The following is a 26,263-nucleotide window of genomic DNA, read 5'->3' on the forward strand; positions in this document are numbered from 1 at the left end:
TGATGCTGCTGGATGAATACTGATGCATTTTGTATGTGATTCCATTTCCACTCTTCGAAGAGAAGTGTAGATCGAGAACCATTCACTTTGGCTTAGTGGCTTTGCAGCCAGGAACAGTCGGCCTGTCAGCACTTGACCACTCATGTCAAATCTGTATCCTACATCTCCATTTACTGTGTGGCCCTGTGGTGGTGCAGCTTGGCGAGGATCCACAATCTGTTTTTAATGTGCTAAAAAACAGATGTGCTCTCTCTCTCTCTCTCTCTCTCTCTCTCTCTCTCTCTCTCTCTCTCTCTCTCTCTCTCTGCTCAGAAAATGTTGATTCATGCTGTGCAATGAACTGCTGGTAAAATCTACTTTTACACACATTCCACGCATGACATGCAAACAGAGAGGAGCATCCAGTACAATATTCACGTATAGGTCAGCTGGTTTTGAAAGAACAAAAGTTGTACTCGTCAAATGATATTTGACATTTCGTTTTATTTCTGCACTTTAAATGTAGCATTCAATTTTCTTTGTATTGCATGCCAAATCAAATGAAGCGAACAGACAGTTTTTCCTGGTAAAACAAAAGGAGCTTAACACGACAAGATGGATTCAATCAACATACAAGCCAAACAAGGACCCCATAATTAAAAACTGATGCAGAACGCCATACATTACATTACATAATAATAACAATAATGATAATAATAATTAAAAAAAAACACTTATCCAGCATCCCAAAGTAGAGTTAATGTGAACATATTAGTCACTGACCTCCTCAAATGATATTTAATACAATACATACAACTGCCACCAAATTCAGTTCCCAGTATGATTCATCCACACAAAAGACCCTCACTAAACCCTCTTTACTTGATGTTTGACCTCTGCAGAGTTGAGGAATAACAGCCTGCCTGCCCGCTCTGCTCGGCTCGCTGTGTGGTGTCGCACTGCCGTGTCACAATTCAAGGAATCTTTCTGTTCCTTTTTGTTTCAGCAGACATGGTTACTTCTCACAGTGTATGACATAATTGTGGGGGAAGACGCCAGTCTGTCCGTTGCACATTCCTTTCCACCAGTTGGCATCAGATTTATCCAGGACCTGAATGATCTCTCCACGTTTGAAGTTCAGCTCACCATCCTCCTCGGCCTCAAAGTCAAACAGCGCCCTATAACACATACTCTGCATGAGAAAAAGACAGAAAGTGAGTTGTCCACATAAATTCCTTATTTTTCAAATGGCACATAATACCTCACTGATTAAAGCAGAATATTTGGGATAAAAACCCCGCACTGGGACATTACTGCCTCTTCAAATTCAGTGGGTGAGCGATGGATGGATGATTTTCAAATCTCCTCTGCATATGGTCGTACCACTGTCATTTTAACTTTGCAGGGATTTACAATTAAATATCACACGGTATCAATTCTTGTCATAGTAATGTTATATATATGAAAAGTGTACATGAATGCACCATCTCAAGAGCCTTTTCAATCAGTGTTCAGAAGGAACACAGATGTTTACAGCCTGTGTGTGTGTGTGTACATTTGTCACATCTGACCTGCTGCATCTCCTCCATGTCGCGAAGATAGATTGTTTGGCTGCGGGACACCGAGGACGTGCGATGATACTCCACCAGCTCGTTTAATGAGCTGAACTTTACAACCCATAAGAAATAATTTCCTGCACTGTCACGCAAGATCTTAAAGTGCTGAACACCACTATCATACCTGGGGAGGATCAAAATGAGAGTAAAATGACATTTTAGAAACCTGGAAGAGTTTTTGTGGTAGAAGCAAGTGAGTTAAGCAACAGAACTTTCTTTCCATAAAGGAAAAAAATGACAATGTACACTGAATACTGTCAACATCACTTAACAACAGAACAATTATCAATGTAAAAAACATCACCATCAATAGAACATGACTCATCTCTATAGTTGTGGACACTGGCACCAGCATGCAAGATCAACACTACAAGTATAATGTACTGCAGCTCATTATTAAAAAAAGCGTAACTGTCACTGTCACTATATCATTATTATAATGTTTCCCAACGCCATCGTTAAGGTAACGATCGTCTAGTCAACCACAGCAGCAGTTACTTAGCGTTCAAGGCTTGAATGGAGACAGGAATAAAGGAATTCTTGTACCTGTTTTTCATGGCACTAGGGAGAATTAAGCGTTGGTCAGGTGGGAGTTTATACTCTGAATTAAGGGGATGGGTACAGGTGGAGAAAATGGCTACAACTTTACTAAGCACCTGCTTAGTGATATGTGAATAAAGGGGAATGTCTCCCCCCGATTCTTCTTCTTATTTAAACTACTGAACTGAGCAGCTTCATGGTGGGTCCAGAGAGTAGAAAGTATGGAGTAGGAGAAAACTCCCTTTCTGCAGATATGGTGAACTATGACATCTAGGCTTGTTGCCATGGGCTAGCAAGCTAATTGATGATCCCTGTCAGGATGGACTGGGCCTCTCCAGTTTCAGCTCCACGAGGGGGCACTTCTATGAGAGCATGTCAACGTTTTTGTCCGTCATCAGCGTAAGTTTGTTAAACTTTGTGTGACAGAGTGTTACCTTGTGTGTTGGAGGAGGTCAGCATACATAATGACGTCATAGTAAATGGTGTGCCTTGTTCCTGTTTTTTGCTCATCATAACTCAGGTCTAATAGTTATTAACAACAATTGACAACAATTTCAGAACATTTTACACTACAGCAGACAGCAAACTTGAACACCAACATAATGTGTGTCAAAGCAGCCAGAGCAACTGTACAGTCAACAACTCTGAACTAATGAGAACTGCAAGGAGATGAAGAGGGAGAGACAGCGGCTGGGCGCGGGTTAGAGCTGTGAACCTCGAGCAGTTCATCACACATTAAAATAATGCAGCAGCGAGGACACAGACATTTCGTAGAGGAGACGAGCATAATAACACAAATCTACCTGTCTGTATGTCTCTGTTAACAAAGACTCCAGTCCACAGCGTAGCTCATACACTTCACTCATAAACCACAGAACTGTAGAGTAACATTAGCCTTCATGATCAAAGTTTTATATCACGTCGACGCTTCTGTCAATATTCTCGAGCTTCCCTCTCTCCCTCCCCTTACTTTCTGATGCAAGACAGTATTTTTTTTTTTTTTTTTTTTTTTTATTAATTGATGGTTTTTATAATGCCTGGTTTTCGGGGGTGCTGCAGCCCCCACAGTAACTCTATTTCTTGCATCTAAAATTTTGAGTAAGACATTTCATTCAACATAAAATGTGCGTATTTACACTTAAATCTACCTCTGTTAAAGTCAGATTAGGAATTTGGTGCCCTGCCTGCTTTAAGCTTCATGCCCCCCTTCGATATCCGTTCTAATGCCAACACTGGCCTCTTCCACTGTTGAGATACATTTGATGCACACATTTTCTGTATTCAGTAATATTCTGCAGGGTGGATGTAGCTTGTCATTTGGTCCCCATGCGGACCGAGGTCCAGACTTTGAGAAGCCCTGATATAAGAGATTAAGGAAGATGACGGTAGCATCTTGCACACCCCTCTCGTCCCTATACGCGAACTGACAAAGGTTCAGTTTTACCTCTCCTCTGACAGGTTAGGCAACAGGCCTGAAGTCGTAAAGGGCTCTGGGTTGGTTACCCTGAGCAACTGGCACCACAGTAGACCACTTCTATAGAACTGGCATCCTCTGCTGAGTAAGCAGCAGTTGGAAGATATAATCACACCTAGTTGCTCTGCACATATGATAAGCAGATAAGTACCTACGTTATCTGGGCCTGGGCTTTTACTTGGTCGACAACTTTTGAAACACTTGACCACACTACATTCACCAAAGAAGAGACTAAAAAGGAGTTGACAAGACAGTTTACATGAGCTTCAGAGTTTGTCTTGAAATCTCACATAAAAATCTTGCTGGTCAGCTCTGTAGTGTTTAAGCTCTACATCATTCTACTACCGTCGTTGAGCTGTGCAATAGTGTTCATGCTGTCCCAGGCGGTGCCCAAATTATTTATCCTGAGCGGTGTCTTGATTTTGTCCTAATACTTGTCCTTTTTCCTGGCCTGATTTCACATTTGATTTCTTTTGCACAGCTGTAAGTTTTTCTCTTCCCTCAATGCAGTTTTCTTTTTGTACAGTTGCATTCTAAGGGACTTTCATACTGACAGCTTGCTCTTTGAATGGATCTTAAGAAATTTGCCTGGAAAAAAAAACATTTTCACAAAACATTAATCACAAATTAATCACAAAAAGATAGTGTTGCGCACCTTTAGCATTTTTAATATTATCATTATTGACCTCTGTCGTAATTAGTAAGTCTGATTGAGATTGTAATCTAGCTTTCAATGGTTACCTGGATGCATAAAATATATTTATTAAGCAAAGGCCAAGAAACTGATTTGCTACCAAAAAGAGCAAAAAGGGAAGTGGGAACAATAAATGTTCTAAAATACAGAAATCAGTTATCTTACTACCATTAAAATGCAGTGCAAGTTTTCAAACTCTGACTGCACTGGATGGGAGAAGGTGAAAATGAAGCCCTAGCAGTTGCGAACATGTCTTTCATCAGGTTACATCATGACTGACAGCGAGACCCAGGGAGGTCGGAACTCAGATGAAATGCCTTTTTCATATTCTGTCATCACACACATGCAGGAGAAAATGACAGCCTGCTTTGACAAAACGTTGAAAGATCAATGATCAAGCTGTCAGACTGACAGAGCTCTCAAAGAGAAGTCACCTTGGACAAGGCAGATGAGAAGGTGAACACAACACCCTGCCTATACACTACAATCTGTGCAGTGGATAAAAATGCTCCACAGTCCACACATACAGGTAGGTTGCCTGTTTCTTTTCCACAGAAGACAGTAGGACAGGAGGAAAAGCACAGGTGTAAATAATCAAATGAATCCCATTTAAATGTGTTGTGCATGCTGGCTCATGTCACACTGTCATGACTTACTTGGACACTTGAATAGAACAGAGCCAGTAATAATGTTTTTCGTAACACCTGTGCTTTTTTTTTTTTTTTTTCAAAATGTCTGCTGTTTCAAGCCTATGTGGTCACACTCACGTGATAGGTTGATAGCTTCCTCACTGTCCTTTTCAGAGGTGTTTTCAACCAGATTTCACCGGATGAAATAATGCGGTATGGTGAAAAACAAAGCAGATAGGAAATACCATCAGTAGGGATGTAAGCAGAAACTGTTTTGTTTGGGGGGTGGGGTGGGGTTCCTTCTCTAAGTCGAGGGTCTAAGGTGTTGTATGTCATGCAGAATGTATGAGGCAGAGGGCAAGGGTCCCTTGTCAAGATCTGGTGTCCGCCAGCCACCTATACGGGTATTTATGGATGACCTTACAGTGACAACAACATCAGTCCCAGGTTATAGATGGCTGCTGAGAGGCTTGGAGAAACCCATCTCATGTGAACAGGTGAGCTTCAAACCAGCAAAGTCTATGTCCTTAATGCTTGGGAAAGGGAAGGTGGCTGACTAGTTCTGCTTTTCCCTGGGAGGCACTCCGACTCCATCTATCTCAGAGAGCCTCAGTAAGGTATTCAACAGTTCACTGAAGGATACTGAATTCATCAATGCAAGCTTAAGGCATGGATCTACCAGCATGCAATTCTCCCACAGATCCTGCAGCCCTTATTATTGTACAACATCCCAATGTCAACAACAGTTGAGGGCTTTGAGCGGAAGAGCACCCATTAACTCCACAGGTGGCTGGGGCTTCCCAGGAGTCTAAGCAGCATAGCTCCGTATGAAAGAACAAGCTCACACTTCTATTTAGCAGTGTGATAGAGCAATTCATGGTCACCCAGCCAAGAGATGTGCTGCTGTATAGAGTCCAGTGACCCCAAAGTATCTGCTGCAGGTATTGAGGTCAGGATGGGAAGGAAGTGAGAGCAAGTGTGGAGGAGGTGCATGCCACAAGAGCTGTGGGGATGCGTCAACAAGGAGCTTGGATACAACGCGACCAGGCACTGGACTGCAGGATATTTTCTTATGAGCTATGGTGAGCCAAACCCCAGCGTATCAGGTTCCTTGTCCAGTTAGTCTACGATGTGCTTCCAACTCCCTCAAACCTCTTCTGCTGAGGCAAAGTTGAGACGTTGCTTCCTGTGTTCTCGGGCAGGGACAGTGGAGCACACTCATGCATTCGAGCTGCTGCCCGAAAGCCCTGGAAGAGGGCTGCTATCGTAGGTGAGTGCCACAGATGAGGGTGGAGGCCATGGTGCCTGCATATAGAAGTTGCCTGCAGAGGATATGCATGCATTACAAGGCATTACATCTCCTGGGCATAGCAGGTGTCAACTTGAAGCAGGCCATCAAGCACAGCACAGAGGCAGCAGAAAGGGTCTCAAGATGGAGCGAGCCGGGGTCTGATTGGCTGCAGCTAGGTCACCTGGTTGAGGGTGTCTGATGAACCCTGGATACATCACTGAAGATGTGTCTGAGTGCATCTGAAGATGTACTCTGGAAACCGTGGCAGTGTAAATGATAACAGTCAAGAGAGAATTGTGTTTCAACATGCAAATTCATTTCCCCAAACTTCAGGCCTTTTCAAAAGGTGTCATGTGAAGTGGCATTGGGAAAAAAATGAGAAATATCAGCAAAGACAAGTGTGTGTGTGTGTGTGATAGCCAACAGAAAATTCCCTTCACAGAGGAGCAATTGAAATGACAACTGACTTGACAGAGAGGGTGAAATCCCCTGGACAGCTCTCGCTCTCTCGGATGATGAAGGCACCGTCCACTCTCTGTTTGTTCAGGAATTCTTCAGCTTCGACTCGCCTCATGTTCCCGTGAAACCAGCTGTAAAATTCAGAAGTAGAAAAAAAACTTTTGAGACAGTTACAGACATGTTCAGGGTACAGAGGGTTTCTTGTTGATAGAATAAAAAAATGTCAACCATCCATAAATAAACAGTAAATACAGAATTTCTTGCTCTTCAAAAGGGCAGCTGATTATGTTAGCATGGAAAGAATTACTTTGTTTTCTGCTGTCATGTTTGCTGCTTATGCTGAACCACTATGACAGGAAATAAAATAGTGAAAAGCTCCCATCAGAGTTTTTAATTACTCTTCTGGGAAATATAATAGTTAGTTGAACTGAATTGAGCTGAACTAATTCAGCAATGTGACTCATATGAGTTAATTTTAAATGAAATTTACTGAAATGTACTGGTTTTCAGGCAGTGGGTGGTCTGAAAACCATAGTCAGGACTCTGGTGTGTTATTATGTTCAGAAGTTAGATTTTTGATCCAGTTTATGGGACAAGGAAGAACTGAAGAGAAGGACATACAATAAAATTCTAAACGGATATTTATAATGCCATTATATTTCAACTCTGAACTCCTGAGGAAGTAAGGACGGATTGTCTTGATGGAAATAGAAAAATGCATCTCACAGGTTGACACCACTTGAATAACCTAATAGCTTTCTGTTGCCTGTTTTCTTGTACTTCTCAACTATTGATTCGGAGCTTCCTGTTGCTTTGCGTCCTCAGAAGCACTGACCAGTGCTGTTTGTTGATCCCTAGCTGACCTGCAATCCAGGCGCAGAGTTCTTCAAAGGACACAGCCTGCGAAGGTGTGTCCTTCGTTGGACCTGAAGGCCAGGCTGAACCCGCGACTCCTGTACTAATGAGATAATCTATATACCAACACAAAGGTGCATTTGGATGGTCCCTGTAAACTGATTCAGTGAAAAATGTCAAAATGTACCTGGGATGTTGCCCTCAGGTAGCTGACAAAGTGGTAATTAAACTGACTTCAGGGACATCTTGACATAAGCGGAAAGAAATGTTGATGAAGGTTCCTATGAGAAGTGATTTTCTTGCTTTTGCTTCTATTATCTGGGCTATGTGTGCTTTGTTGGGTGAGTTGATGGGAATTTACAGCTATGTTTGTGACCAAAAAAAAAAAAAAAAAAAAAAACCATGGCTGCTGCACTCTCTTTGTGGCTCTGGCAAGCAATACTATGGAGGTAAAGACTGCATGTTGAAGCCAGGACCTGGCTTTATTTATAAAACTCTCATTGACTAGGAGTAGGAGTTCGGGATGGTACAACCTCATCCACCTTTAATATTCCATGTAGCCTTGAAATGTGGACCTGTACAGATATCACATATCAATGGAACAGACCAGAGGTGCAGGTACTGTGCAGTAATATGTTTTAAGTTGCCCCACATGCAACAAAGGAAAGATAAGTGCAGCTGAGATCAATCAAAAAGGCAGTTTTTCTTTTTCATATTTGAAAGTGGCTCTTGTACCTACAGCACAAGTAGCTCAAATATCAAGCTCAAACTATAGTGAACTCAAGCTTTTATTGTAATTGCCTGCCCATCTTGTACAATAAACGTTCTTCTTCCACAGCCAGCAACGTGTCTTTCAGCTTTTACTTCCGAGTTTCCAAGCAGCTGATGAGTGAGAGTTTTTTTATTTATGCGCTGTCACTAAAGACAGACGTGATCGTGGGAGGCAGCTGAGTGAATGTCACTTGACAACTTAACCATCCCGGAGCAGGATCACAGCTTGTGGCTTGACAGATGTGGGTCAGTCATCAGAAATGCCTGTATTTTTAACAGGACTGAGGGTCTGCAGCCATGTTAGCAGCCCTGTGGGACTGTACTTATGAACAGTGGTGCTTTCAGGTAAACGTCAGCATGCTAACACGCTCACAATGACAATGCTACTCCTGCGCTAACAAAGGAGTGTTTCTTAATATGACATTACTTGATTTATGTATTTGCCTACAGATATGACTTGATGGAAGCACAGAATGCTTTCACTGGCCAATCAGCGATCTTCGCTCCTACGGTTCAGTGTGTCGATGGTTGTGGACCATCAAAAACAGGCCCTTAAAGTCACATCAATACGGGTGAGACATTTCATTCAACTGCTGTACCGTTGCAGTGCTACTGTGAAGAAAATCCAGGTCAGTCAAGGGTTCGACTCCTTTGTACAATTTCATCGTGGTACTTGAGAAAATCTTTTGGTCTTTTTTTTTTTTTTTTTTTTTAACTATCTTTTGATTAGTGAGAGAGAGAGAGAGGATGGCATGCAGCAAAGGGCCTCGGGATGAAATAGACGGGCCGCTGCTCGAAGGACTCAGTCTTGTTAGATCATATGTGTTCTACCAGGTGAACTGCCAAGCTGCCAGTGTGTTTGAGACACAACACATGAATCTGGATTGGTAACTACTTGTACGTTTCTATCAATCTAATGTGATTACATTTAAGACATTGACTATGTTCACACAAACTGCTATAATACTGAAGGAAAACAGCCCTTATTTTAGGATGTTGGGTTTCTTCCAGAGCCATACCATCCATATTCCCATTCAGCTACCTGTACTTGATGTCATGAATAATCATTCGATACGTTTGTGCGGATCTTGCACGAATGCTGTGTTTTGAGATAGCCATGAGCTACGACATGTGTCACGAAGCGTTGTGAAAGCCCCAAAGAGAGTGTGATTCAACTTCAGTAATATGACTAAAATTGAATCTTCCATGTCTTGGTTCAGCACGTGCGTTATTTGGATTAATTGGATTACGGTCTTCAGGTGATATTTAATTTTTTTCTTATTGTCAATAAACACCATTAAAGACCAAAACCGACAATGAATCGATCATCCTGACAAAACACCTTGCCCACAAACTGTTAAAAACGACTCAACGAGCCACACTGTTGCACAGTGAGACGTTCCTTGATTACCACCAACACGGACGCTAAAATACTTTGAGTCGATTCCACACTCACCATCCTGCTGCTGTAAATATTCACTAGCTCATCAAATCCGTGGGTGAAAACAGTCCCAAACAAATGCACTTTGTACTCCTGTTCAAGTTTGCTGAAAACCTCAGTGCCCAGCTGTTCAGCATTAAGCTTTTTTTATTGAATGAAAATGTGCATTGTGGGCCACATTTTTTAAGATTTATGTCTTCAGTGGGAACCATTTGACTCGGGGCTGAGCGTCACAAACAGAGTAGGACGTCATAACATATTGAGAGACAGACTGACTCATTGTTGAAATTGGTCTTTTCATGAGATTTGTTAATAACCAAAGTGCAGCTGGCTTTGCCTTTAACTGTCTTCATTGGGGTTATTTTAGAATACTGCAGAATATTTAATAGGGTCACTGAATAAACATAAACAGCCAAAACCACACAGCAAACAAATGACTTCCTCTCTAATAACATGGTACCAAGCTGCTCTGCAATTGTTCAGGTTTCCTGGATTGCTTACAGTTCTTCCTGATTTCTGAGTAACTACTAGTTTCAAACTAGTGATTTGCTGAATTGGGTTGCACTGTTGAGAAATGTTTTTTAGCTGGTAAATACTTCGATGAATGTTGCACACTGAATGCTTCTTCTTTTCCCAACCACACTGTTACATCATGTCCTCCCTCTTCACATGAGTGGGACAAATTTTTTTCAGGGTCCTATGTCCTCAGGGTTCTATGATCCCCAGTTCAATACTCTGTTAACACACATTAACTCTGATTGTCTTCAGGTCAAATAACAGTCACCCCACAGCTGGGCGATATCGATCCTTGGGACCAGTGTTGTATATCATTGAAAATCTTTTAGCTTTGGACTGTGGACACAACAAGTTACGCTGTACCTCAGGCTCCTCTGAGAAATTGCTGAAACTGTACAACACTGGACAAATCAAACAATAATGAAAATAATAATACTGACTTACCTTCGTGGTTTAACTGTGACATAGTTCTTGGGAATAAGGCCTTCTCTCTCATTCAGGTGTGCTTTGTACCAGTTCTTGTCACAATCTTCACTCAAAATCTGCAGAAAAGAAGATGAAGTAAATACACTAAGAGAAAATAACAAAAAGACGACACATGATGGCTCCAACAGGTGGTTCATTTTTAACCTCCTAAGAATTGCAAAGCCATTGCAAAACAGACAGCCTATTCCAGCAGCAGTTCCACTCCGGATCCCCTGCTGGAGGTTGAATCATTGCTGGCACTGGAGGTGTTGTTCTGGTGAGTGTGTCTGTGAGACGAGGAGGCAAAGCGAGGCAGACAGTCCTGAGCACTGTGTGGCCATCAACAAGTCAGACAACCTGAACGGCATCATCTGGAGTCTCCAAACTCCCATCCAGGCAGAATCTGACTATCTGAGAGTCTGCAAGTATTATCACACTCCAACCAAGACACTGAGGATTTTCTGTTGTGTGTGTTCGGCTCTCTTTGTGTTGTGGCTCACAAAGAGAGCCGAATATTTTAGAGGCCGGTCGGATTTTGCTGTATATGTGAATGCTGAACATCATTTTCTTTCTTTCTCACACACATGCTAATTTATTGATAAAACAATAATAAAAAAGCACATCTTTTCAAATGAGTCATTTTCACTGCTTCTCCACTTGGCAGGGAGTCAGGGTGAGTGATCCGACACCAGCTGTGATGCAAATTGAAGTCGTATAATTAGATCAACCTGTTCAGCACCGTGCATGAAACTCCAACAGCACAGAACTACAGTGCATCACAGTTTATACAGCCAATATTTTACAGAGTCCACTTTCTCTATCTGACTTAATGGACACATATCAGCTCACACACTGTGACAAAGCAGCATTAGCGTCCTCCGCTAAGAGATATGAGCTGCAATGATCGCTGTTTGTAACCTGTACCTGGTCCCAGGCAGCATTGAACTGAGGTAGATTCCACACATCATTAAAGAGTAAGTACGAGTACTTTTCATTTTAAGTGAGTGTTAATATGGATTATATAGACAGGTGTATTAAAAACAAACAGAAATTTATTATTCATGACACTGATCCTGTAAGAATGAGTGGCTCTGATTTCTAAGACCGGTCCCACGGAAAGATTAACAGATGTCTTGAAATGGGTTATTTCCCCTGAGTTTCTGTAATGGCATGGGCTTGACTTAATGAACACTTCACTGTGTGCGTGAGTGTTTGCATTGGATGCTTTCGTGTGTCGCCAGCTTCCTGAATACATTTAAAAACATAGGAACCAATTTAAACTTGAATATGTACTAGAATGAGCACACACACACACACACACACACACACACACACACACACACACACACACACAATCATTTTGCCTTCCCATTATTAGAATAAGTAGAAGGGAGCTCCACAAACATAAATGATCATTTTCTCACTTGTAAACACACAACAACAAACACACAGAACTACCACCTCACCAACGCAGCCAAATAATCAGTGGGTGATACAAGGAAGGGGTGCGCACACACACACACACACACACACACACACACACAGATGGACCACTTGAAATGGTGACTCACCCATTCAAGTCTCTTGTGTGGGAGCTCTAATGTGTTGGATGGGGTCTTTGAAGGGATGACACCCCACATTGGAAACACCAGAGGCTTAAACTGGTGATCATGCAGGACGGCCATTTGTCTAAAAACCTGTCACACACGTCTGAGTCACAGCTCTGCAGTTTGATACAGCGTCACGCTGCAGGGCTTTGGATCGTGATGGCTCAGAGACGGCCAGGAATTGACATATATGTCAGCTCACGGTGTTTTGACACGCTTGTGGTGGAGAGCAAATGAGAGAACGACTGAGCTCAGTGTCCAACTTCTAAATGTGATTCGACCAAAGAAGCACTGACAACAAGAGAGAGACAGACAGAGGAGGGGAGGCTGGAGGAGGCGATAGGTACTGAGAACACATGCGGAGTTGGATCCTGTTCCATATTTTTAAGAAGCAAAATTAAAACCAACACTGCTTCCGTCTGCGTACATCTCCCCCCCCTCTCGTCTCTCAGTATTAGACCCAACCACAAACTGTACAATAAATACTGAATCAATAAAATTGTACCCTATAACCCACAGGCTCAGCTGGAAAACAGGCCAACAACAAGAACAATTTTTTGTGAACACTGCAGCAGCATTGAGAGTTTCATTCTCTTCAGACTCATGGTGGTCTGAGCAGTGCTGGAGAGAAACTGGGAGATGAGCAAAAGCTTCCTTCCTACTTTCCACTCGCACTCCGCTCACATGTGCAGGACATGTCCAACTGTTACCCAGGGTAAACCCAGGTCACACTGGAGAGATCACACGGTATATCTCATCAGGCGTGGGAGCGCCTTAGGATCCCTGTTGGAAGATGCTGCTGGAGAGAGGGATCTCTAGAATAGCTTGCTCAGCCTGCTGCCACAGCAGCCCGGTGCCGGATAAGTGGCGGAAAATGGGTGGAAGGTCAAAGAATTGAGGTTTATTCATGTCCCCGGCTGTGGTCACAATGAGTGAGCTAATGCTACCACTTTAAGTAAACAGGACTAAGGGTCTGCAGCCACACTAGCAGCCTTGTGAGGCTGTGCATTAGCATGCTCACATTACATGTTACCATGCCTATGCACATACTGATCTTGAAACAGCAGTGGTTGAGGATGGAATTATAGGCATTCAACATGTAAAGCCAGATTTTTGCAAAGATTCTTGCACTCTACATTTTCTATTATTAATTAATTGTTATCATTACCTTTACTTCTTTATGTTCTACTTCTATTTATAATGCGCTGCAACTATGAAACAATTAATGCAGGTTTAACTTCTGTACTAGGTTCTGTGTGGCACTGCAGGCTTTCGCCTCTTTCCTGTGGCCGGTGTTTAGCATCATTAGTTCAAGTCAGAACTGCAGCCGTGAATCACCCTCTCAGTGGGTAGCTGGAGACCCCAAGGTAGCGTCCTCACAACTATTGTCTGACAATTTGGTTGGTAATGTTGGAGATGCTTTGTTCATGGTCAAACATTATGCCACCTGAACATTATAATGACCCCACAGGAAAGTAATTAGTGACTGTTTGGCAGGAGTTCATTAGCACAGCGTGTCAGTTCAGGGTTCCACTTGAAGTCATTCAGTGTTCATTATAAATGAATTTGAGGGAGAGGAAATACTAAATAAAACAGGGGAGGCCAGTAATGAATGCAATGAATATAAAAGAATGCATATATCATTATTCAACCTAAACAAACCTTCACCATTGCGCTGTCGCATCATTCAACGTCATCCTGCCAATGGGGATGTCAGATCAGAAAACACCTGTATGTGCCACTCTGGAGGGCATGAAATGATGTATTTTGTCTCTAATGCAGCAAGACGCTTTGTGTAAATGTTTCAGAGTGGGAGCTAATGATTGATCACATTGAATCGGTCAGTATCAGTCTGTCAAATCCTCCTTTATTTGGACATTTTATTTATAGGTTCAATGACATTTCAGGTTCCCAGGCAGCAAACCAGGGTTCCCATTCTGTAGTCCTTAAACTCTTTGCTGTGTCGAATTAAAAAATACCACCAGTGAGCCGTGAGGACATTTTCGAGCCTCTGAATTGATGTGTGTAATGACCCAATATATGAAACATGGAAAATGACTAGTGATTGAGGCAGGTGTGAAATGTGTTACATTAACATCTGAATCTTAAAATAATATTGTTCAATGGCACTGATTTGGCAGAAACGTCAGTACTCTTGCTCTGTTTGTCGTCTGCAGCTGGCTGTGTGTCAGATTCTCTCTTCAGAGTTAATTAAACTCCTGCAGCATCACACAGCCGCTGAAACGAGAAAGCAGTCTTTAAAGTGAGAGAGTGCTGAGCACATTTACGAACATGGCCCAGCAGCGCTAGCTTTCATTAGACGGGTTAATTGCTGCTCTGTATTCTGCTACGCAGCGACACAGCTGTAGGTCAGCTGTTACACGCACCCCCAAGGCTGCCTGAAGATTTCACCCAGGTTATGTTGGTGGAAAGCATTTTTGGTCTTCACTGCTAATTATTTGGTCAAATTCAAGAAAGTGCAAAAACTAATCTTGCACTGAATATTTTGTTATTCATGATTGATGGGGGTTTGAGTTTTGATGTATAAACAATGACATTAGGATCCCACCTTGTGTTCAACGTGTCTGACTCGATGAAGGTTTTGTACTCTGAGGCGTCCCGCTGTGAGAAAACATTGAACCTGGCACAGAGAACATTCTGTGTGGCATCATGGGGGATTCTTCAGCTCCTCCTTTATTCCTTCCCATATCAGAACACTTTGCTCACAAACATAACCTTCCCTGTTTGCATTTCCATAGGGCCTGGGAGCTTATAAAGTAGGGATACACCAGTCCAGTTATCAAGCACAATGAGTATCGACTACATAATACCAATCCAGATCGAAAAACGTCTCTCAGACACTGTTAACAGCTTGTTAACAAGGCAACAGTGTCAAATGTTTAGAAAAGTATATTTACAATGTAAAAAGAACAAAAATGCTCGAGCATTCAAGAGCACTCCTATAATAAAGCCACTTCATTCGCGTCCTTCAGGTTTGGCAAGCTCTGTTTAAAGCCATCTGGTGCTCAAGATAGAGAAGAAGGTCGAATATTAGTAGAATCTAATGTTGTCTTAACCCAAACCATCCATTAGCATATCATCTTAATTATTCAACACACACTGACAGCAAAGGTTAGTTGGCATTAAACAGGGTGAGATTGTTTCGTTTACACTACTTGGCACACAGTATCTGTTAGGTGTTGGTGCTGCAACACCTGCTTGGGTGCAAATACTCTGTTGCTGATACATGTTACGTTAACATTGTGTGACCCGTTTTGATTTAGCCATTTAAGAGGTTAACTTTGTCGATAACAATGTAGAAAAACAACAGAATAAGAAAATAGAAATATAATTAAAAAATATCTAAAATGGGGCGCCCCATGTATTGAGGCTGTCAGTCCTCCACAGTGGCCGCAGGTTCGACTCCCACCTGCGGCTCATTTGCTGCGTGTCGTCCCCTCTCTGCCCCCTTTCCTGTCATACCTTGTTATTTTTTATGCTCTTATTTTAGTAGATGTGTCATATTTTAGTAGATGTGTCATGCACCAATTTCACCAGAAAAAATTCCTCGTATGTGTAAAAGCATTCTTGGCAATAAAGCTTTTTCTGATTCTGATTCTGATTCTGATTCTGATTCTGATACCTTCAGCTGTCCCTTTCATAAAGGCTAAAAAGTCCACAAAAAAAAGATATCTAAAGCTATAGTTTGCTCTTGAGATTGTAAATTCGCATGTGAAGTTTTTTCATCCATCGCACTGCAAAGTCAGCGTACAGGAGCATGTAACAACAGTGTCCTTCAGTGGTGTCCTTAACTCCCTTGCAACTCAACAGTGCCCAGCGGTGCCTTCACAGTGGTTTGCATCCAAAACGTTCATGCTAAAAACAGAAGCAAATTCAGTAGAGATTTACACAGAGGAGACCTTTTTACACAAAGCCCCTTTTACCTACCCACAGAGGTTAACACAGCACACAGCAGTGCTGTGAGTTCCAAGTGAGAAAAAGTCTCTAATTTAACACCTGATGGTAGAGCACCCTGTTAAAGTATTCAGGTTTAAATGCCACTAAACACACACACACACACACACACACACACACACACACACACACGTAGGTACATGGGTTGCAGTGTTGTGCAAATTACTGAAAAATTAGTCATCACTTACAGTTAATGGCCATTTCTCTCAAAAGGAATTACTTTACCAATTGCTGCATATAAAAGTAATTAGTTACAAGGAAAGTAACTTTTGCATTATTTTAAAACATCTGCTTCGATTCTCTTCTTAATGCACACATAGTTATATATATTTTAGTGTTGCTGTGGCACAGTGTGGGACAACACTGTATCTGTCATTGTACCCATTATCACTGCTGTGATCAGTTAAATACTTCCAACCACCAGAGGGCAGCAACAACTACAACAACAACTGAACACACGATTCTGTTAGAAACATTAGATTCACTATGATGAAACACATGCTCACATTGCCTGAATGGTCTTGTGCCACCATAAGGTTCCAATTTCCTCTCAAAACAAAAGTAATGAGTCATTTCACTTATTCTAATTGGATTATTTAATCGCAGTCAAAAGAAGTGGAATTATGTAATGCACACGCACACAGGTCTGGTGATGGAAACAACGGCCCTGTTCACACCTAGCATTAGCATGCGTCTCAGGTGATCTGATCACCAGTGGACAGCTCTATGGACAGGTGTGAATTAGGGCTGTGAACGAATCTGCTAAATTCAAATTTATATTCAAATTGTAAAAAAATCCATTTGGTTGTGAAATTAATGTTCGAATGTGGGGAAAAAAGCAGCACCGCCACAGTGGCTGCATTGACAGCACTGCATGATGGTCAGGAGCCCAAAAACAATGATTCTATTGACCAGGAATTACAGTTTAGCTTTGCTTCTTGTCTCTCCTGTCATAATCCTGAGGTAGATGTGAAAATAATAATGTTCTGCTGCAGCCTCTCTGATGTCCGCCCTTTCTCTCACTGTTTCCTGATTCGGTGAATTAAGAGTTTATTTCAACCAAACCAGAGTTAGTGATGATTGTTGGAGCAGTGAAAAGATGAACTAAGAAGGTTTTGGTGAGTTGTATTTTGTTTCTGTCATGTTTGTATGAAGTGTGATGATAAAATTAGTGTTTCTGTAAATGGACTCTGGTGGCTTTGGCCAGAGTGACACATGGTTAAACCAAAGGGATCTTAGTCTTTAACAAGTTGTGTCTTTGTAGGAATCTTTTCCATGATGTTGTCAGACGCTGATTATGACAATCTGAGCCTGTCAGTGACAAAAACAAACACTTTAAGGGGACGTACAGTGATGGTGCCCAAACACCCTGAGGGACTAAAGTGGAGTGTGTTTTGTGTTTCTTTTTAAATAGCTTCGATACTTCTGAAACAGTCAAATGAAAGCACACGTGATATCAAAAAAGTATCAAAGTATCGATATCAACCTTAATCGAAGGTGCATCTTGCCTGCCAGCATTCAGCAGCCAGCTGTTTGAACAATGTTTCACATGACTTGCACTAAATTTGTGAAAGAGGACATCATGTTATTGACAGTAAACATGTCGCAGGCTACTTCTTTATCGCCCATGGAGAACGTTCCCAGACTGCCTTGGTGAGCTGTAGCGTTTGCAGAAGCTTAATAAACTTTGTGAAAGGCTGTCTATGAGAAATTCTTAATTACAGAGAAGATGATGATGATGATCGTCCCCACTGAGAGGCTTTGTCCCTTCTTAATCTGAAACCTTGAAACTGCAGAGCAGAAGACAACCATTAAAAAAAAAATCTCAGTCAAGGGTTTGTTTGTGACAGCTGGAGAAATCAAAAGCTACTGACCTTAAACACAGAGGGCCGCAGAAAGGGAGCCGACAGAAGAAAATGCTTCTAATTCTCTTTCAACTGAACAAATGGAGCATTTACTTATTGTAGAAGGCTGACAAGTCTTTTTTTCAGTCATTTGTTCTAGAGAGGGACCTGTGAAACCAGCTTTCAACCCAGTGTGGGTGAGTCAAAAAAACAGTCCTGGCTGTGTCGGATTGTTTTCTGTGTCTAGTTTCGCCGTCCTCCTCTCAAGTGTTTCTGCCACAAATGTTTTCAGGAGAAAAACAAACAGCCCCGACACACAACGAGCTCGCTATGATCACATCGTCTTGTCTTTGTCCCTTTGACAGGTTCATAAAAGAAAAAGCCTCGCACATTTCCATTACAGGTTAGAATTTAGCAGTTTACCCAAATTTGCAGTTGCACCATCTGCACCTTTTTGTTTAATCACTACACTTCTTTCATGCTCGCAAATCAAAACCAAACTGTGTACTGTAGCTCCTGCACTGTTTTACTACAGTTGGCAAAAACTCACTTTTGTCCCGGTGTTGCATCAGTCCTCGGCCTTATGATCCATTCTCCTTCATCACCTTGTCAGACAAAGCAGCACAGAAAGAAATCTCTAACGAAAAATAACCAAACTCGGTGCCTTTAAGGAAAACCACCATTTACTGTTTGGTGCGGGATGCGATACAAAATCTGGACTCCTATGTGAAAGTGAAAAACTTTGTATGAGCATCTGCCATCCTGACCTAACAACAAAAACCTACTTCCCACGCTGACCCTTAACATGAACGCAAGTCGCTAAAAAAAGCTGTGGGAGCAAACCACAAATGCTGTTGTTCCTCTGAAAAAGACACTCTCTGTTAAATAATGCAGTATTATAAACAAGGGTCTGCAGCCCTGATATTTCAGGGATGGAACGCTGCCATGAATGAATAAATATAGTGGAAACGCCGCCCCTGTTCTCAGCGTGTGCAAAGAGCTATTTGATAGGACAGAAAACATGTCCGTTTCCACACCATCAAGCGAATGAATGCTCTCCTGCCTATAAACCTGACTGAGCCTGCAGCCCTTCAGAAAATTCTGCCTTTTTTGTGTATGCAATCTGTGTTACAGGCTCATGATTCACCACAAATTATGAATTATGAATGCTCCCCAAGAAACTCCTCAAATCTTCCTTGAATCTAAAGATACAAATATGACACATTTACAGTGAATAGCAGTTCAGCAGAATTTGGTTGCATGACAGCAGACGGTCAGACAACCCACAATCACAACCTCAAGTCACCGATGTTCCATTTTCTCAGCTTGTGACACTTGATGATTCGCTCCTTCCTTTGGGTGAGTAGTAAACAAGTCTGCTGTCCATTTTACCACAACACACATAAGAGAAGATGCTGACAACAATTTCAAGTGAAATCTGAAGTCTGAAACACTGGCAGAGTTCAAAGCCACAACACAGATGATACAGATGCAACTGAATGTTTCATGTCTTCTTATGCTGCTGCTGCTGCTGCACTCAAGCACTGTTTAATTTCGTTAGACCTGTCTCAAGTTTAATACGCGCTATTGATTTTTTCCCAGGACTGTCAGGCTGAAGAAGGATAAAGCTCAATTTGTACCAATAGCCTGACAGGGTTCTGCTTTTTAAGGTGTCTTTGACGTCAGCCCTTAACTCAATGCTGCTTTGCACAATGAGAAATAAATAGCAGAAGCAGAGTAAGAAAAAAACTCGAGAGAAGAATGACTTCTGCTCACCAAATATCAATTAAACCACTTATTTTGTACTGTTTCAGTTTTTCCATTAATTTCTGCTCAGTCCACTGTCATCTTTTGTTGAAGAATCCATGGTTCACTTCATTACAATCTCATAACACTGGACCTGCTTTCAAAAGCCAGCTTTAATGGTGGCCTCAGCTCTGTAATTGAGAACTCAATAGCATAAGAATTAAATGGCTTCACAATCATGAAATAAGATGGAGGTGACTTCGTTATTCCAGGACAGAGCTGAGAGGGTTCTGGCTGCTTGCAGGTGTTGAGAGGCAGGCATTACGACCGTATCATTAGGAGAGGAGAGGAGTCACCTGGTTCAATATGAACTGATCAGCTCTTCCAACAACAAGCTCAAAAGAGGAAAATATCTCAAGTTCCAAAGCAAAAAGAAATCCTTGCTAGGAAACTGGCAGCTGAATGTGGCTGCCCTCCTCGTCTTTTTTTTGCTCTCGCCTCAGAGAAAGAATGAGCAGTGCCAATGAAAAGTGTGGCTGTTAGAGTGGAGACTTAAATCTTCGACGATGTATGCAGCCCACTCCACACATGCCTGAAAGTGATCTGGATGTACCTCTCCCTCCTACATAAAGCCAACTTTCTGCCAGAGCACTGGAAAACCACACCAGGTGCAAGCTTTGATTAAGTGCTTCAGAAACAGGAGGTTGTACTCGTGCTATACTAAGAGTGGACCATAATGGGCAGGTACAGGAGCCACTCAGAAGCTCTGCACAGTCCAAGGTTTCGACATCCTGCCTGTAACTGAATGTACTTTCGTCATAATGACCAGGTCTCCTTTTTACAAGGTAACAATTTGGTTGTTCATACAACCCTAAGCAGGTAAAGGTGGACTCACGCAAAGTAATAATGCAAGTAAAAGGGTGTCAGTCAGACACAGGAATGAGCCGTTCGTCAGAAGGGCAGCTCATACAATGGTTAAGGAAGGTACTCCTGTGGTCCTTCATGTCTCGTATTATGACTATAATAAACTGGACTTCCTAGATTGTAAATAATCTTCTCATGGGTGCCTATAGCCACACATCAATGCACCAATCAATGCAGACTTGTGGTGTTTTCTTTTTAATGCAGTGCCATTTTCAGTTTGAAAAGACATGTATAGTTGTTGATGAGGACTAAGTTGCCACCATTGATTACACCACCCACCCACTGACTGGAAGTCTGTGTCGGCATCAAATACATTCATTTGTTGCCATCAGGGATAATGTTTTCCTTTGCTGTGCTGGACTGAGGTGCCAGAGGCATCAGTCTTAGTGTCTATTTTGTTCCTGTGTATGCATGACTTGGAGCAAAAGGACCAGGGACCGAATCTGGTCGATACAGCCAAGGAGTGCTTAAGACAATGACGTACTGCAAACTTTACCTGTGTCAGTGTTCGGTGTTGTTTTGGCAGTCTATTCTAACAAAAAATGGAGGCAGACAGCCACACAGCACAGGGCCGTAAGAATTTAATGCAGAATTTTTGTGTCTCTGATCACAAAGGAATACGAGAACACCACCTCTCTTAAGCTGCCAACACATTCTCATAACCAGGTTACCAAATACCATTTCTGTCACATCCCTCGGACTCTCATGCAGACACACGTAGAGCTCTTTTGTGTCTGTATGAGACTGCCAGACAGCCTTTCTGCCTGGAAGCCTTTCTAACACGTGGTTCACACACAAAAACGACTTTTTGGGTTTAGAAAAAGATCATGGTTTGAATTAAACAATAAGTCCACGTTGACTCATTGTTTCAGAAGCTTCAGAAACAGAAGCTGCAACAAAGCTGAATATCTCATGAGTGTACGAGGAAGTATTGACTGAGCCACACAAGACCAGGATGGTACCCTTGAATTGTTCCATATAAATGAATATTTAATACCCCAAAACAGACTGGACTGTCCCAAGAGCTTGGCTGGGTGAGTACAATCACTGTCTTTACTTTGACTGGGAAATTTGGGCATCTCTGCAAAAACAAACGCTTCAAAGCACAGTATTGTGGAACAAAAAAAGACAGAAAAGTATTTCAGAGCCCACTTCTGGCCTTTTCTAGGAAAATATTTTTCCTTAATCTTGTTCCTGCAATGCTGAGAGGCCAGACAGTTATTTCCAGACTGCTAAACTTATGTATTATGTACTTTTTAGTCATCTAGAAAAAAAAAAAAAGTCAAGTTTATCTTGATCACAACTGCTCTATGGAACATCTCTTCTCTTCTCTGGATTGATTAGAAAAAAACACTTTATGATGATAAATAAACCTGTGGGGTCTTGCATGCAATAACAATATTCTTGCTGATATGACAATATACAGAGTACAACTCGCCAAAGATTGGGCAATGCTACGCTATGCATCTTATATATTCCAGTGCTTTAAATATTGCCATTATCACAATACATATATATATATTACCATATTAAAAATTTGATTGCATAAAAATGATTATGATGATATGGAAGTGCAAGGAATTTATTATTTTTCATCTGTTCATCCTCTTAGTAACTCATGCATTGAAGTGTCCACTGTTGGCCAAAACCAAACCAGGCAGCTCTGAATGGGGTGATTGAGAGGAAACACACAGAAGCTTCCAATGAAATCAGCAAAGGACAACCAAACAGCCCAATCCTGTGTGACCTGTTATCCAGTTTTGGAACAGGAGAGGCAACATTGCTGATGCCGCTCCAATAATTCCTCCTTTCTATGTGTTGATTTTTAACCTCGACCGCCTTTCACCCTCCATCCCAGAAATCTGGCCTGACTAGTTGTTCAAAACAAGAGTTGTCTGACAGACACAACTGGATACGGAGTGGAGCTCTCAGATATGGGTCACAGTCAGAAAAGCTTTTATAAGCCATCTGTCGCTGCACAAAAACACACACTTCACACAGTGACGAATATTAAGTCTTCAGTCTGACAAGTCTGTCAAGTAGGCATCGATAGTTTGGATATGAAGAATTTTGTTTGCTGAAATTAATGCAGCTGCTATAATTTACTAAATAACAGATGGAGTGACAGACTGAGGCGCATTGTATGTACTGCAATATCAACTATCCTGAAGATGACTTGAAGGTGCCGTGCGTAGGATTAGGGGGGATCTATTGGCAGGAAAGGAGTATTATAATCATAATGATGTTTTCATTAGTGTATAATCACCTGAAAATGACTGTGTTGTCGGTACCTTAGAATGAGCCCTTTATATCCACAGAGGGAGCAGGTCCTCTTTCACACAGTCTGTCATGTCACACATGTTTCTACAGTAGCCCAGAACAGACAAACCAAACACTGGCTCCAGAGAGCACCACTCATGTTTTTCACATTTTTAGCCGCCGCCGTAGGTTCTCCTAGATGCTTGGAAGTGGAAGCTGAGGCAAGGTATATTCAGCTGGTTGCAATCTGCAACTGCAACACTTGATGCCATTAAATCCCACAAACAGTGGTCTTTTAATTGAGAGGCAGAGCATGGATGTAGTTTTGGCATATTTGTGGCTGATAAAGTTTCACGTTTGGACTTGTTTTGGTGGCTGGGAAAAAGCTGCGAAACACAATATTCTGCTGGACACTCTCACTGGAAAATGAACTGGGATTAAAAACCCAGATGCAGTATTGTCTATATTCTAATTTGGGTGTGATTAGTGTTTTACCAGAACAAAGTCTGACTTTAGTAGAAAGTTGTTTTTTTTTCCCCAAGACTCTCTTTTAATTGTGACAGATTATTAATTGAGTCATTTAAATAAGAAAACTACAAATGACGACCATGACCACACAAGACCATATTAAGACTTTTTCACCAAACAGATATTGCAGGATTCGTGAATCTCAGGCCAACAGGCAGATGGTACTACGTCTAACAGGTCTGAACACTGGACACCAAGGCACTATTTCAACGAATGTCAACATCAACAGCAAAGCCCAAAGAACAGCTGCTTGGTCAGTGAACCTTACATTCTACACAAGGATAAAATTTGCCATCGTAAATTCAAGCTTCATGTAATAGCAACAGCAGAAGGAGTCACACAGATTTCTATTTTATTTTCCATTTCTGTTGGATCCAGTTCTCTTTTCAACGGTCAGAGAAAAGCAGTAGTGGCTTGTTAACTCTAAGTGTGTTTAGATGTATGTTACTGCAAAAGCTTTCATCACAGCAAAGCAGGCTGAGGCCACAGCCACATCAGCCTGAATGAAGCTGATTGGACAGATGCAGCACTCACTCACACTGACTCTGTCATAACTGATGTTGAGCTGAAAGACCAGTTCTGACAGACCCTCAAATTAGAGACCTGTTGAGTTCCCAGAGAAGGGAAATGGGAGCGGTGACGGCCAGATTTAAATCCATACACCCACTGCTTTTCCTGAGTGGGTCATTAAAGCAGGTACCAGAGACTCCTTATCCCTCTGTCATGATAAAAGAAAAGTTCTGGGGACAAGTAATAACTCAGCAGCACTGCAAAGTTTGGACAGAAGTTTAAGTGGACTTCCACGACAGGCCCGTTCACATTTTGTCATTTCATGGCTCACTGGCTGAAAAACACACACATCTGAGAGAAAGATTATATTACATTGCACACACAAAACAACGCAGCAAAGCATTGTTGCATTTGCATTCCAGCGCATTCTGCACGTCAACACACAATGTACACACACAGCATGAACCACAGCACTGCAAGACAAATGATTTGCTTACAATTAAGCAATCAAATAGAAAATCAAAGCGAGAGAATACTAAATAGTAAATAAATAATATGGGAAGCAAACATTAATGAGTAAAATTTAAACTAAAAGCAAGCAGAATCAGGTGGAGATGGAGCGTTTCTTCCAGGCGCATAAACAAATCTCAGGTTTACCTTTAACACTGATCCACGCTTGAAACTGATTTCACCGTCAGCTCCGGCGGTATAGTCGAAAATGGCTACAGCCTCCATGGAGAAAAACAACTGCAAACACCTTTCAGAGACAGGTGAAGGAGGAGTGGACAGAGCCTCAGAAGTTTGGATCAGTTATTCTTGCATAAACTTTCTGGGTGTAGTTAAATGAGCTCAAACGGGGCGTTCACCGTATTCAATGTTCCCCCAGTGGATGTTAACGTGGAGGAAGAAAGCTCTGTGATTGGCGCTTCGTTCTGCCAATTACAGGACGCGCTCTCATTAATTAGCCAATGGCTTCAGAGGAGAAAGATCATTTAGGAAGTAGGGCGATAGGTGTGTGCGTTTTGACAGCCTGGGGTCGGCAAATGTTATTCAGGATGTGCGACAGGACCGAGAAATCCTCCCTCTTTGCCTATTTTACATTCGATTTAAGAAAATTATTCTGTTGTGAGTAAAGTGGGAAATTTTTGGAAATCTTTCTTGAATGTGTGTTTTTGTTTTTATGTGCAGCTCTGATTTTCGAAATAGAAATTGCAAGTCATAAAAAAGAAGTCTTCAGCTACCACACCACCTGCCAGGCTAAACAACGACGCGAGCTGTGATGCAGTAACAACATTTTATTCCATAATTTCATATTAAACTGCTCAGCATAAAATAGTAAAGGAGTAGCTGGAAAGCATGCGTGGTGGTCTCACTGTGCAGAGCCACAGGAGAAAATATGTATTCAGTGTACACACCTGGGACTATGGTCCATCGTTCAAAGTAATTTACCCCTCATTCAACAGATGAAACATAACATCCTGAGTTGCCTGATGACATTAATTGGAGATCTGATTATGATCTTTCCCATTTCTATGATCCATCCCATTCAGAATACCTCCACAGGTGGACTTCAGGGAAGCATCCTGATGACGTGCCTGCAGCTAGTCATTACAACTGTTTTCTACTCAATGAATTGTTGAAATGAAAAGAGGTCGCAGTGTGTTCCTCTAATTATCCAAAGCAAAGGAGACATTTTATTCTGAAATGTTACACTGCTGCTGTGTTTTGTTGTTGTTGTTGTTATTTTCAGTTCTCTTAACGGCACAAACACAATTTCACTCACCTGGTGGTACATTTTGGCCAATATCTCAAAACCTTGGCACAGAAAAGCTGTCTGAAAAACTTGTTCCCATTGAAGTAAGTGAGAAAATAGGGGGGGTTTTATATGTTATTTTGGTGTGTCTTTGAAGAATTAAAATATAAAGTGCATCATCTTTCACTGCTTTGCACAGTTCATCCTTTGTTTTATAATTACTGAACCCCAAAGATGTCGAGTTGTCATAAAACTATGCAATCCGACATTGTGGATTTGTTCCAGGCCACTGAACGTGAACGACTTAGGACTAATTTTGGATAGACTGTTAACTTTGCTGAATAAAAAAGACATAAGCTCCAGCCAGGGACCCTGTTACAAGTCATA

At 41.8% G+C, this 26,263-nt stretch overlaps 1 protein-coding gene across 2 annotated transcripts; it reads right to left on the reverse strand.

Annotated features, from left to right (window-relative positions):
* Positions 1-464: 464 nt before the first annotated feature.
* Positions 465-24,987, reverse strand: grb2a (growth factor receptor-bound protein 2a). 2 transcript variants are annotated; one of them, XM_076729142.1, is made up of 5 exons: positions 24,781-24,987; positions 10,710-10,807; positions 6,691-6,813; positions 1,551-1,719; positions 465-1,171 (listed from the first exon to the last, which is right to left on the reverse strand). In XM_076729142.1, exons 1-5 carry the CDS (start codon positions 24,856-24,858, stop codon positions 995-997), a joined length of 645 nt encoding a protein of 214 aa, XP_076585257.1. In that variant the 5' UTR covers positions 24,859-24,987; the 3' UTR covers positions 465-994. The 2 variants fall into 2 exon arrangements, with proteins under 2 accessions (XP_076585257.1, XP_076585258.1); XM_076729143.1 differs by lacking the exon at positions 6,691-6,813 and having other exon boundaries at positions 956-1,171; positions 24,781-24,905.
* Positions 24,988-26,263: the final 1,276 nt, after the last annotated feature.

The sequence above is a fragment of the Chaetodon auriga genome, chromosome 4, assembly GCF_051107435.1.
Source record: "Chaetodon auriga isolate fChaAug3 chromosome 4, fChaAug3.hap1, whole genome shotgun sequence".
Lineage (NCBI taxonomy): Eukaryota > Metazoa > Chordata > Actinopteri > Chaetodontiformes > Chaetodontidae > Chaetodon > Chaetodon auriga.

Coding starts and splice junctions, on each gene's coding strand:
- grb2a (XM_076729142.1), bottom strand. CDS start 24,858: ATGGAGGCTGTAGCCATTTTCGACTATACCGCCGGAGCTGACGGTGAA. Junction 6,814..10,709: donor GTCACAGTTAAACCACGAAG/GTAAGTCAGTAT, acceptor TGAATTTTACAG/CTGGTTTCACGGGAACATGA. Junction 1,720..6,690: donor GATTTCACCCTCTCTGTCAA/GTCAGTTGTCAT, acceptor GATCCTCCCCAG/GTATGATAGTGGTGTTCAGC.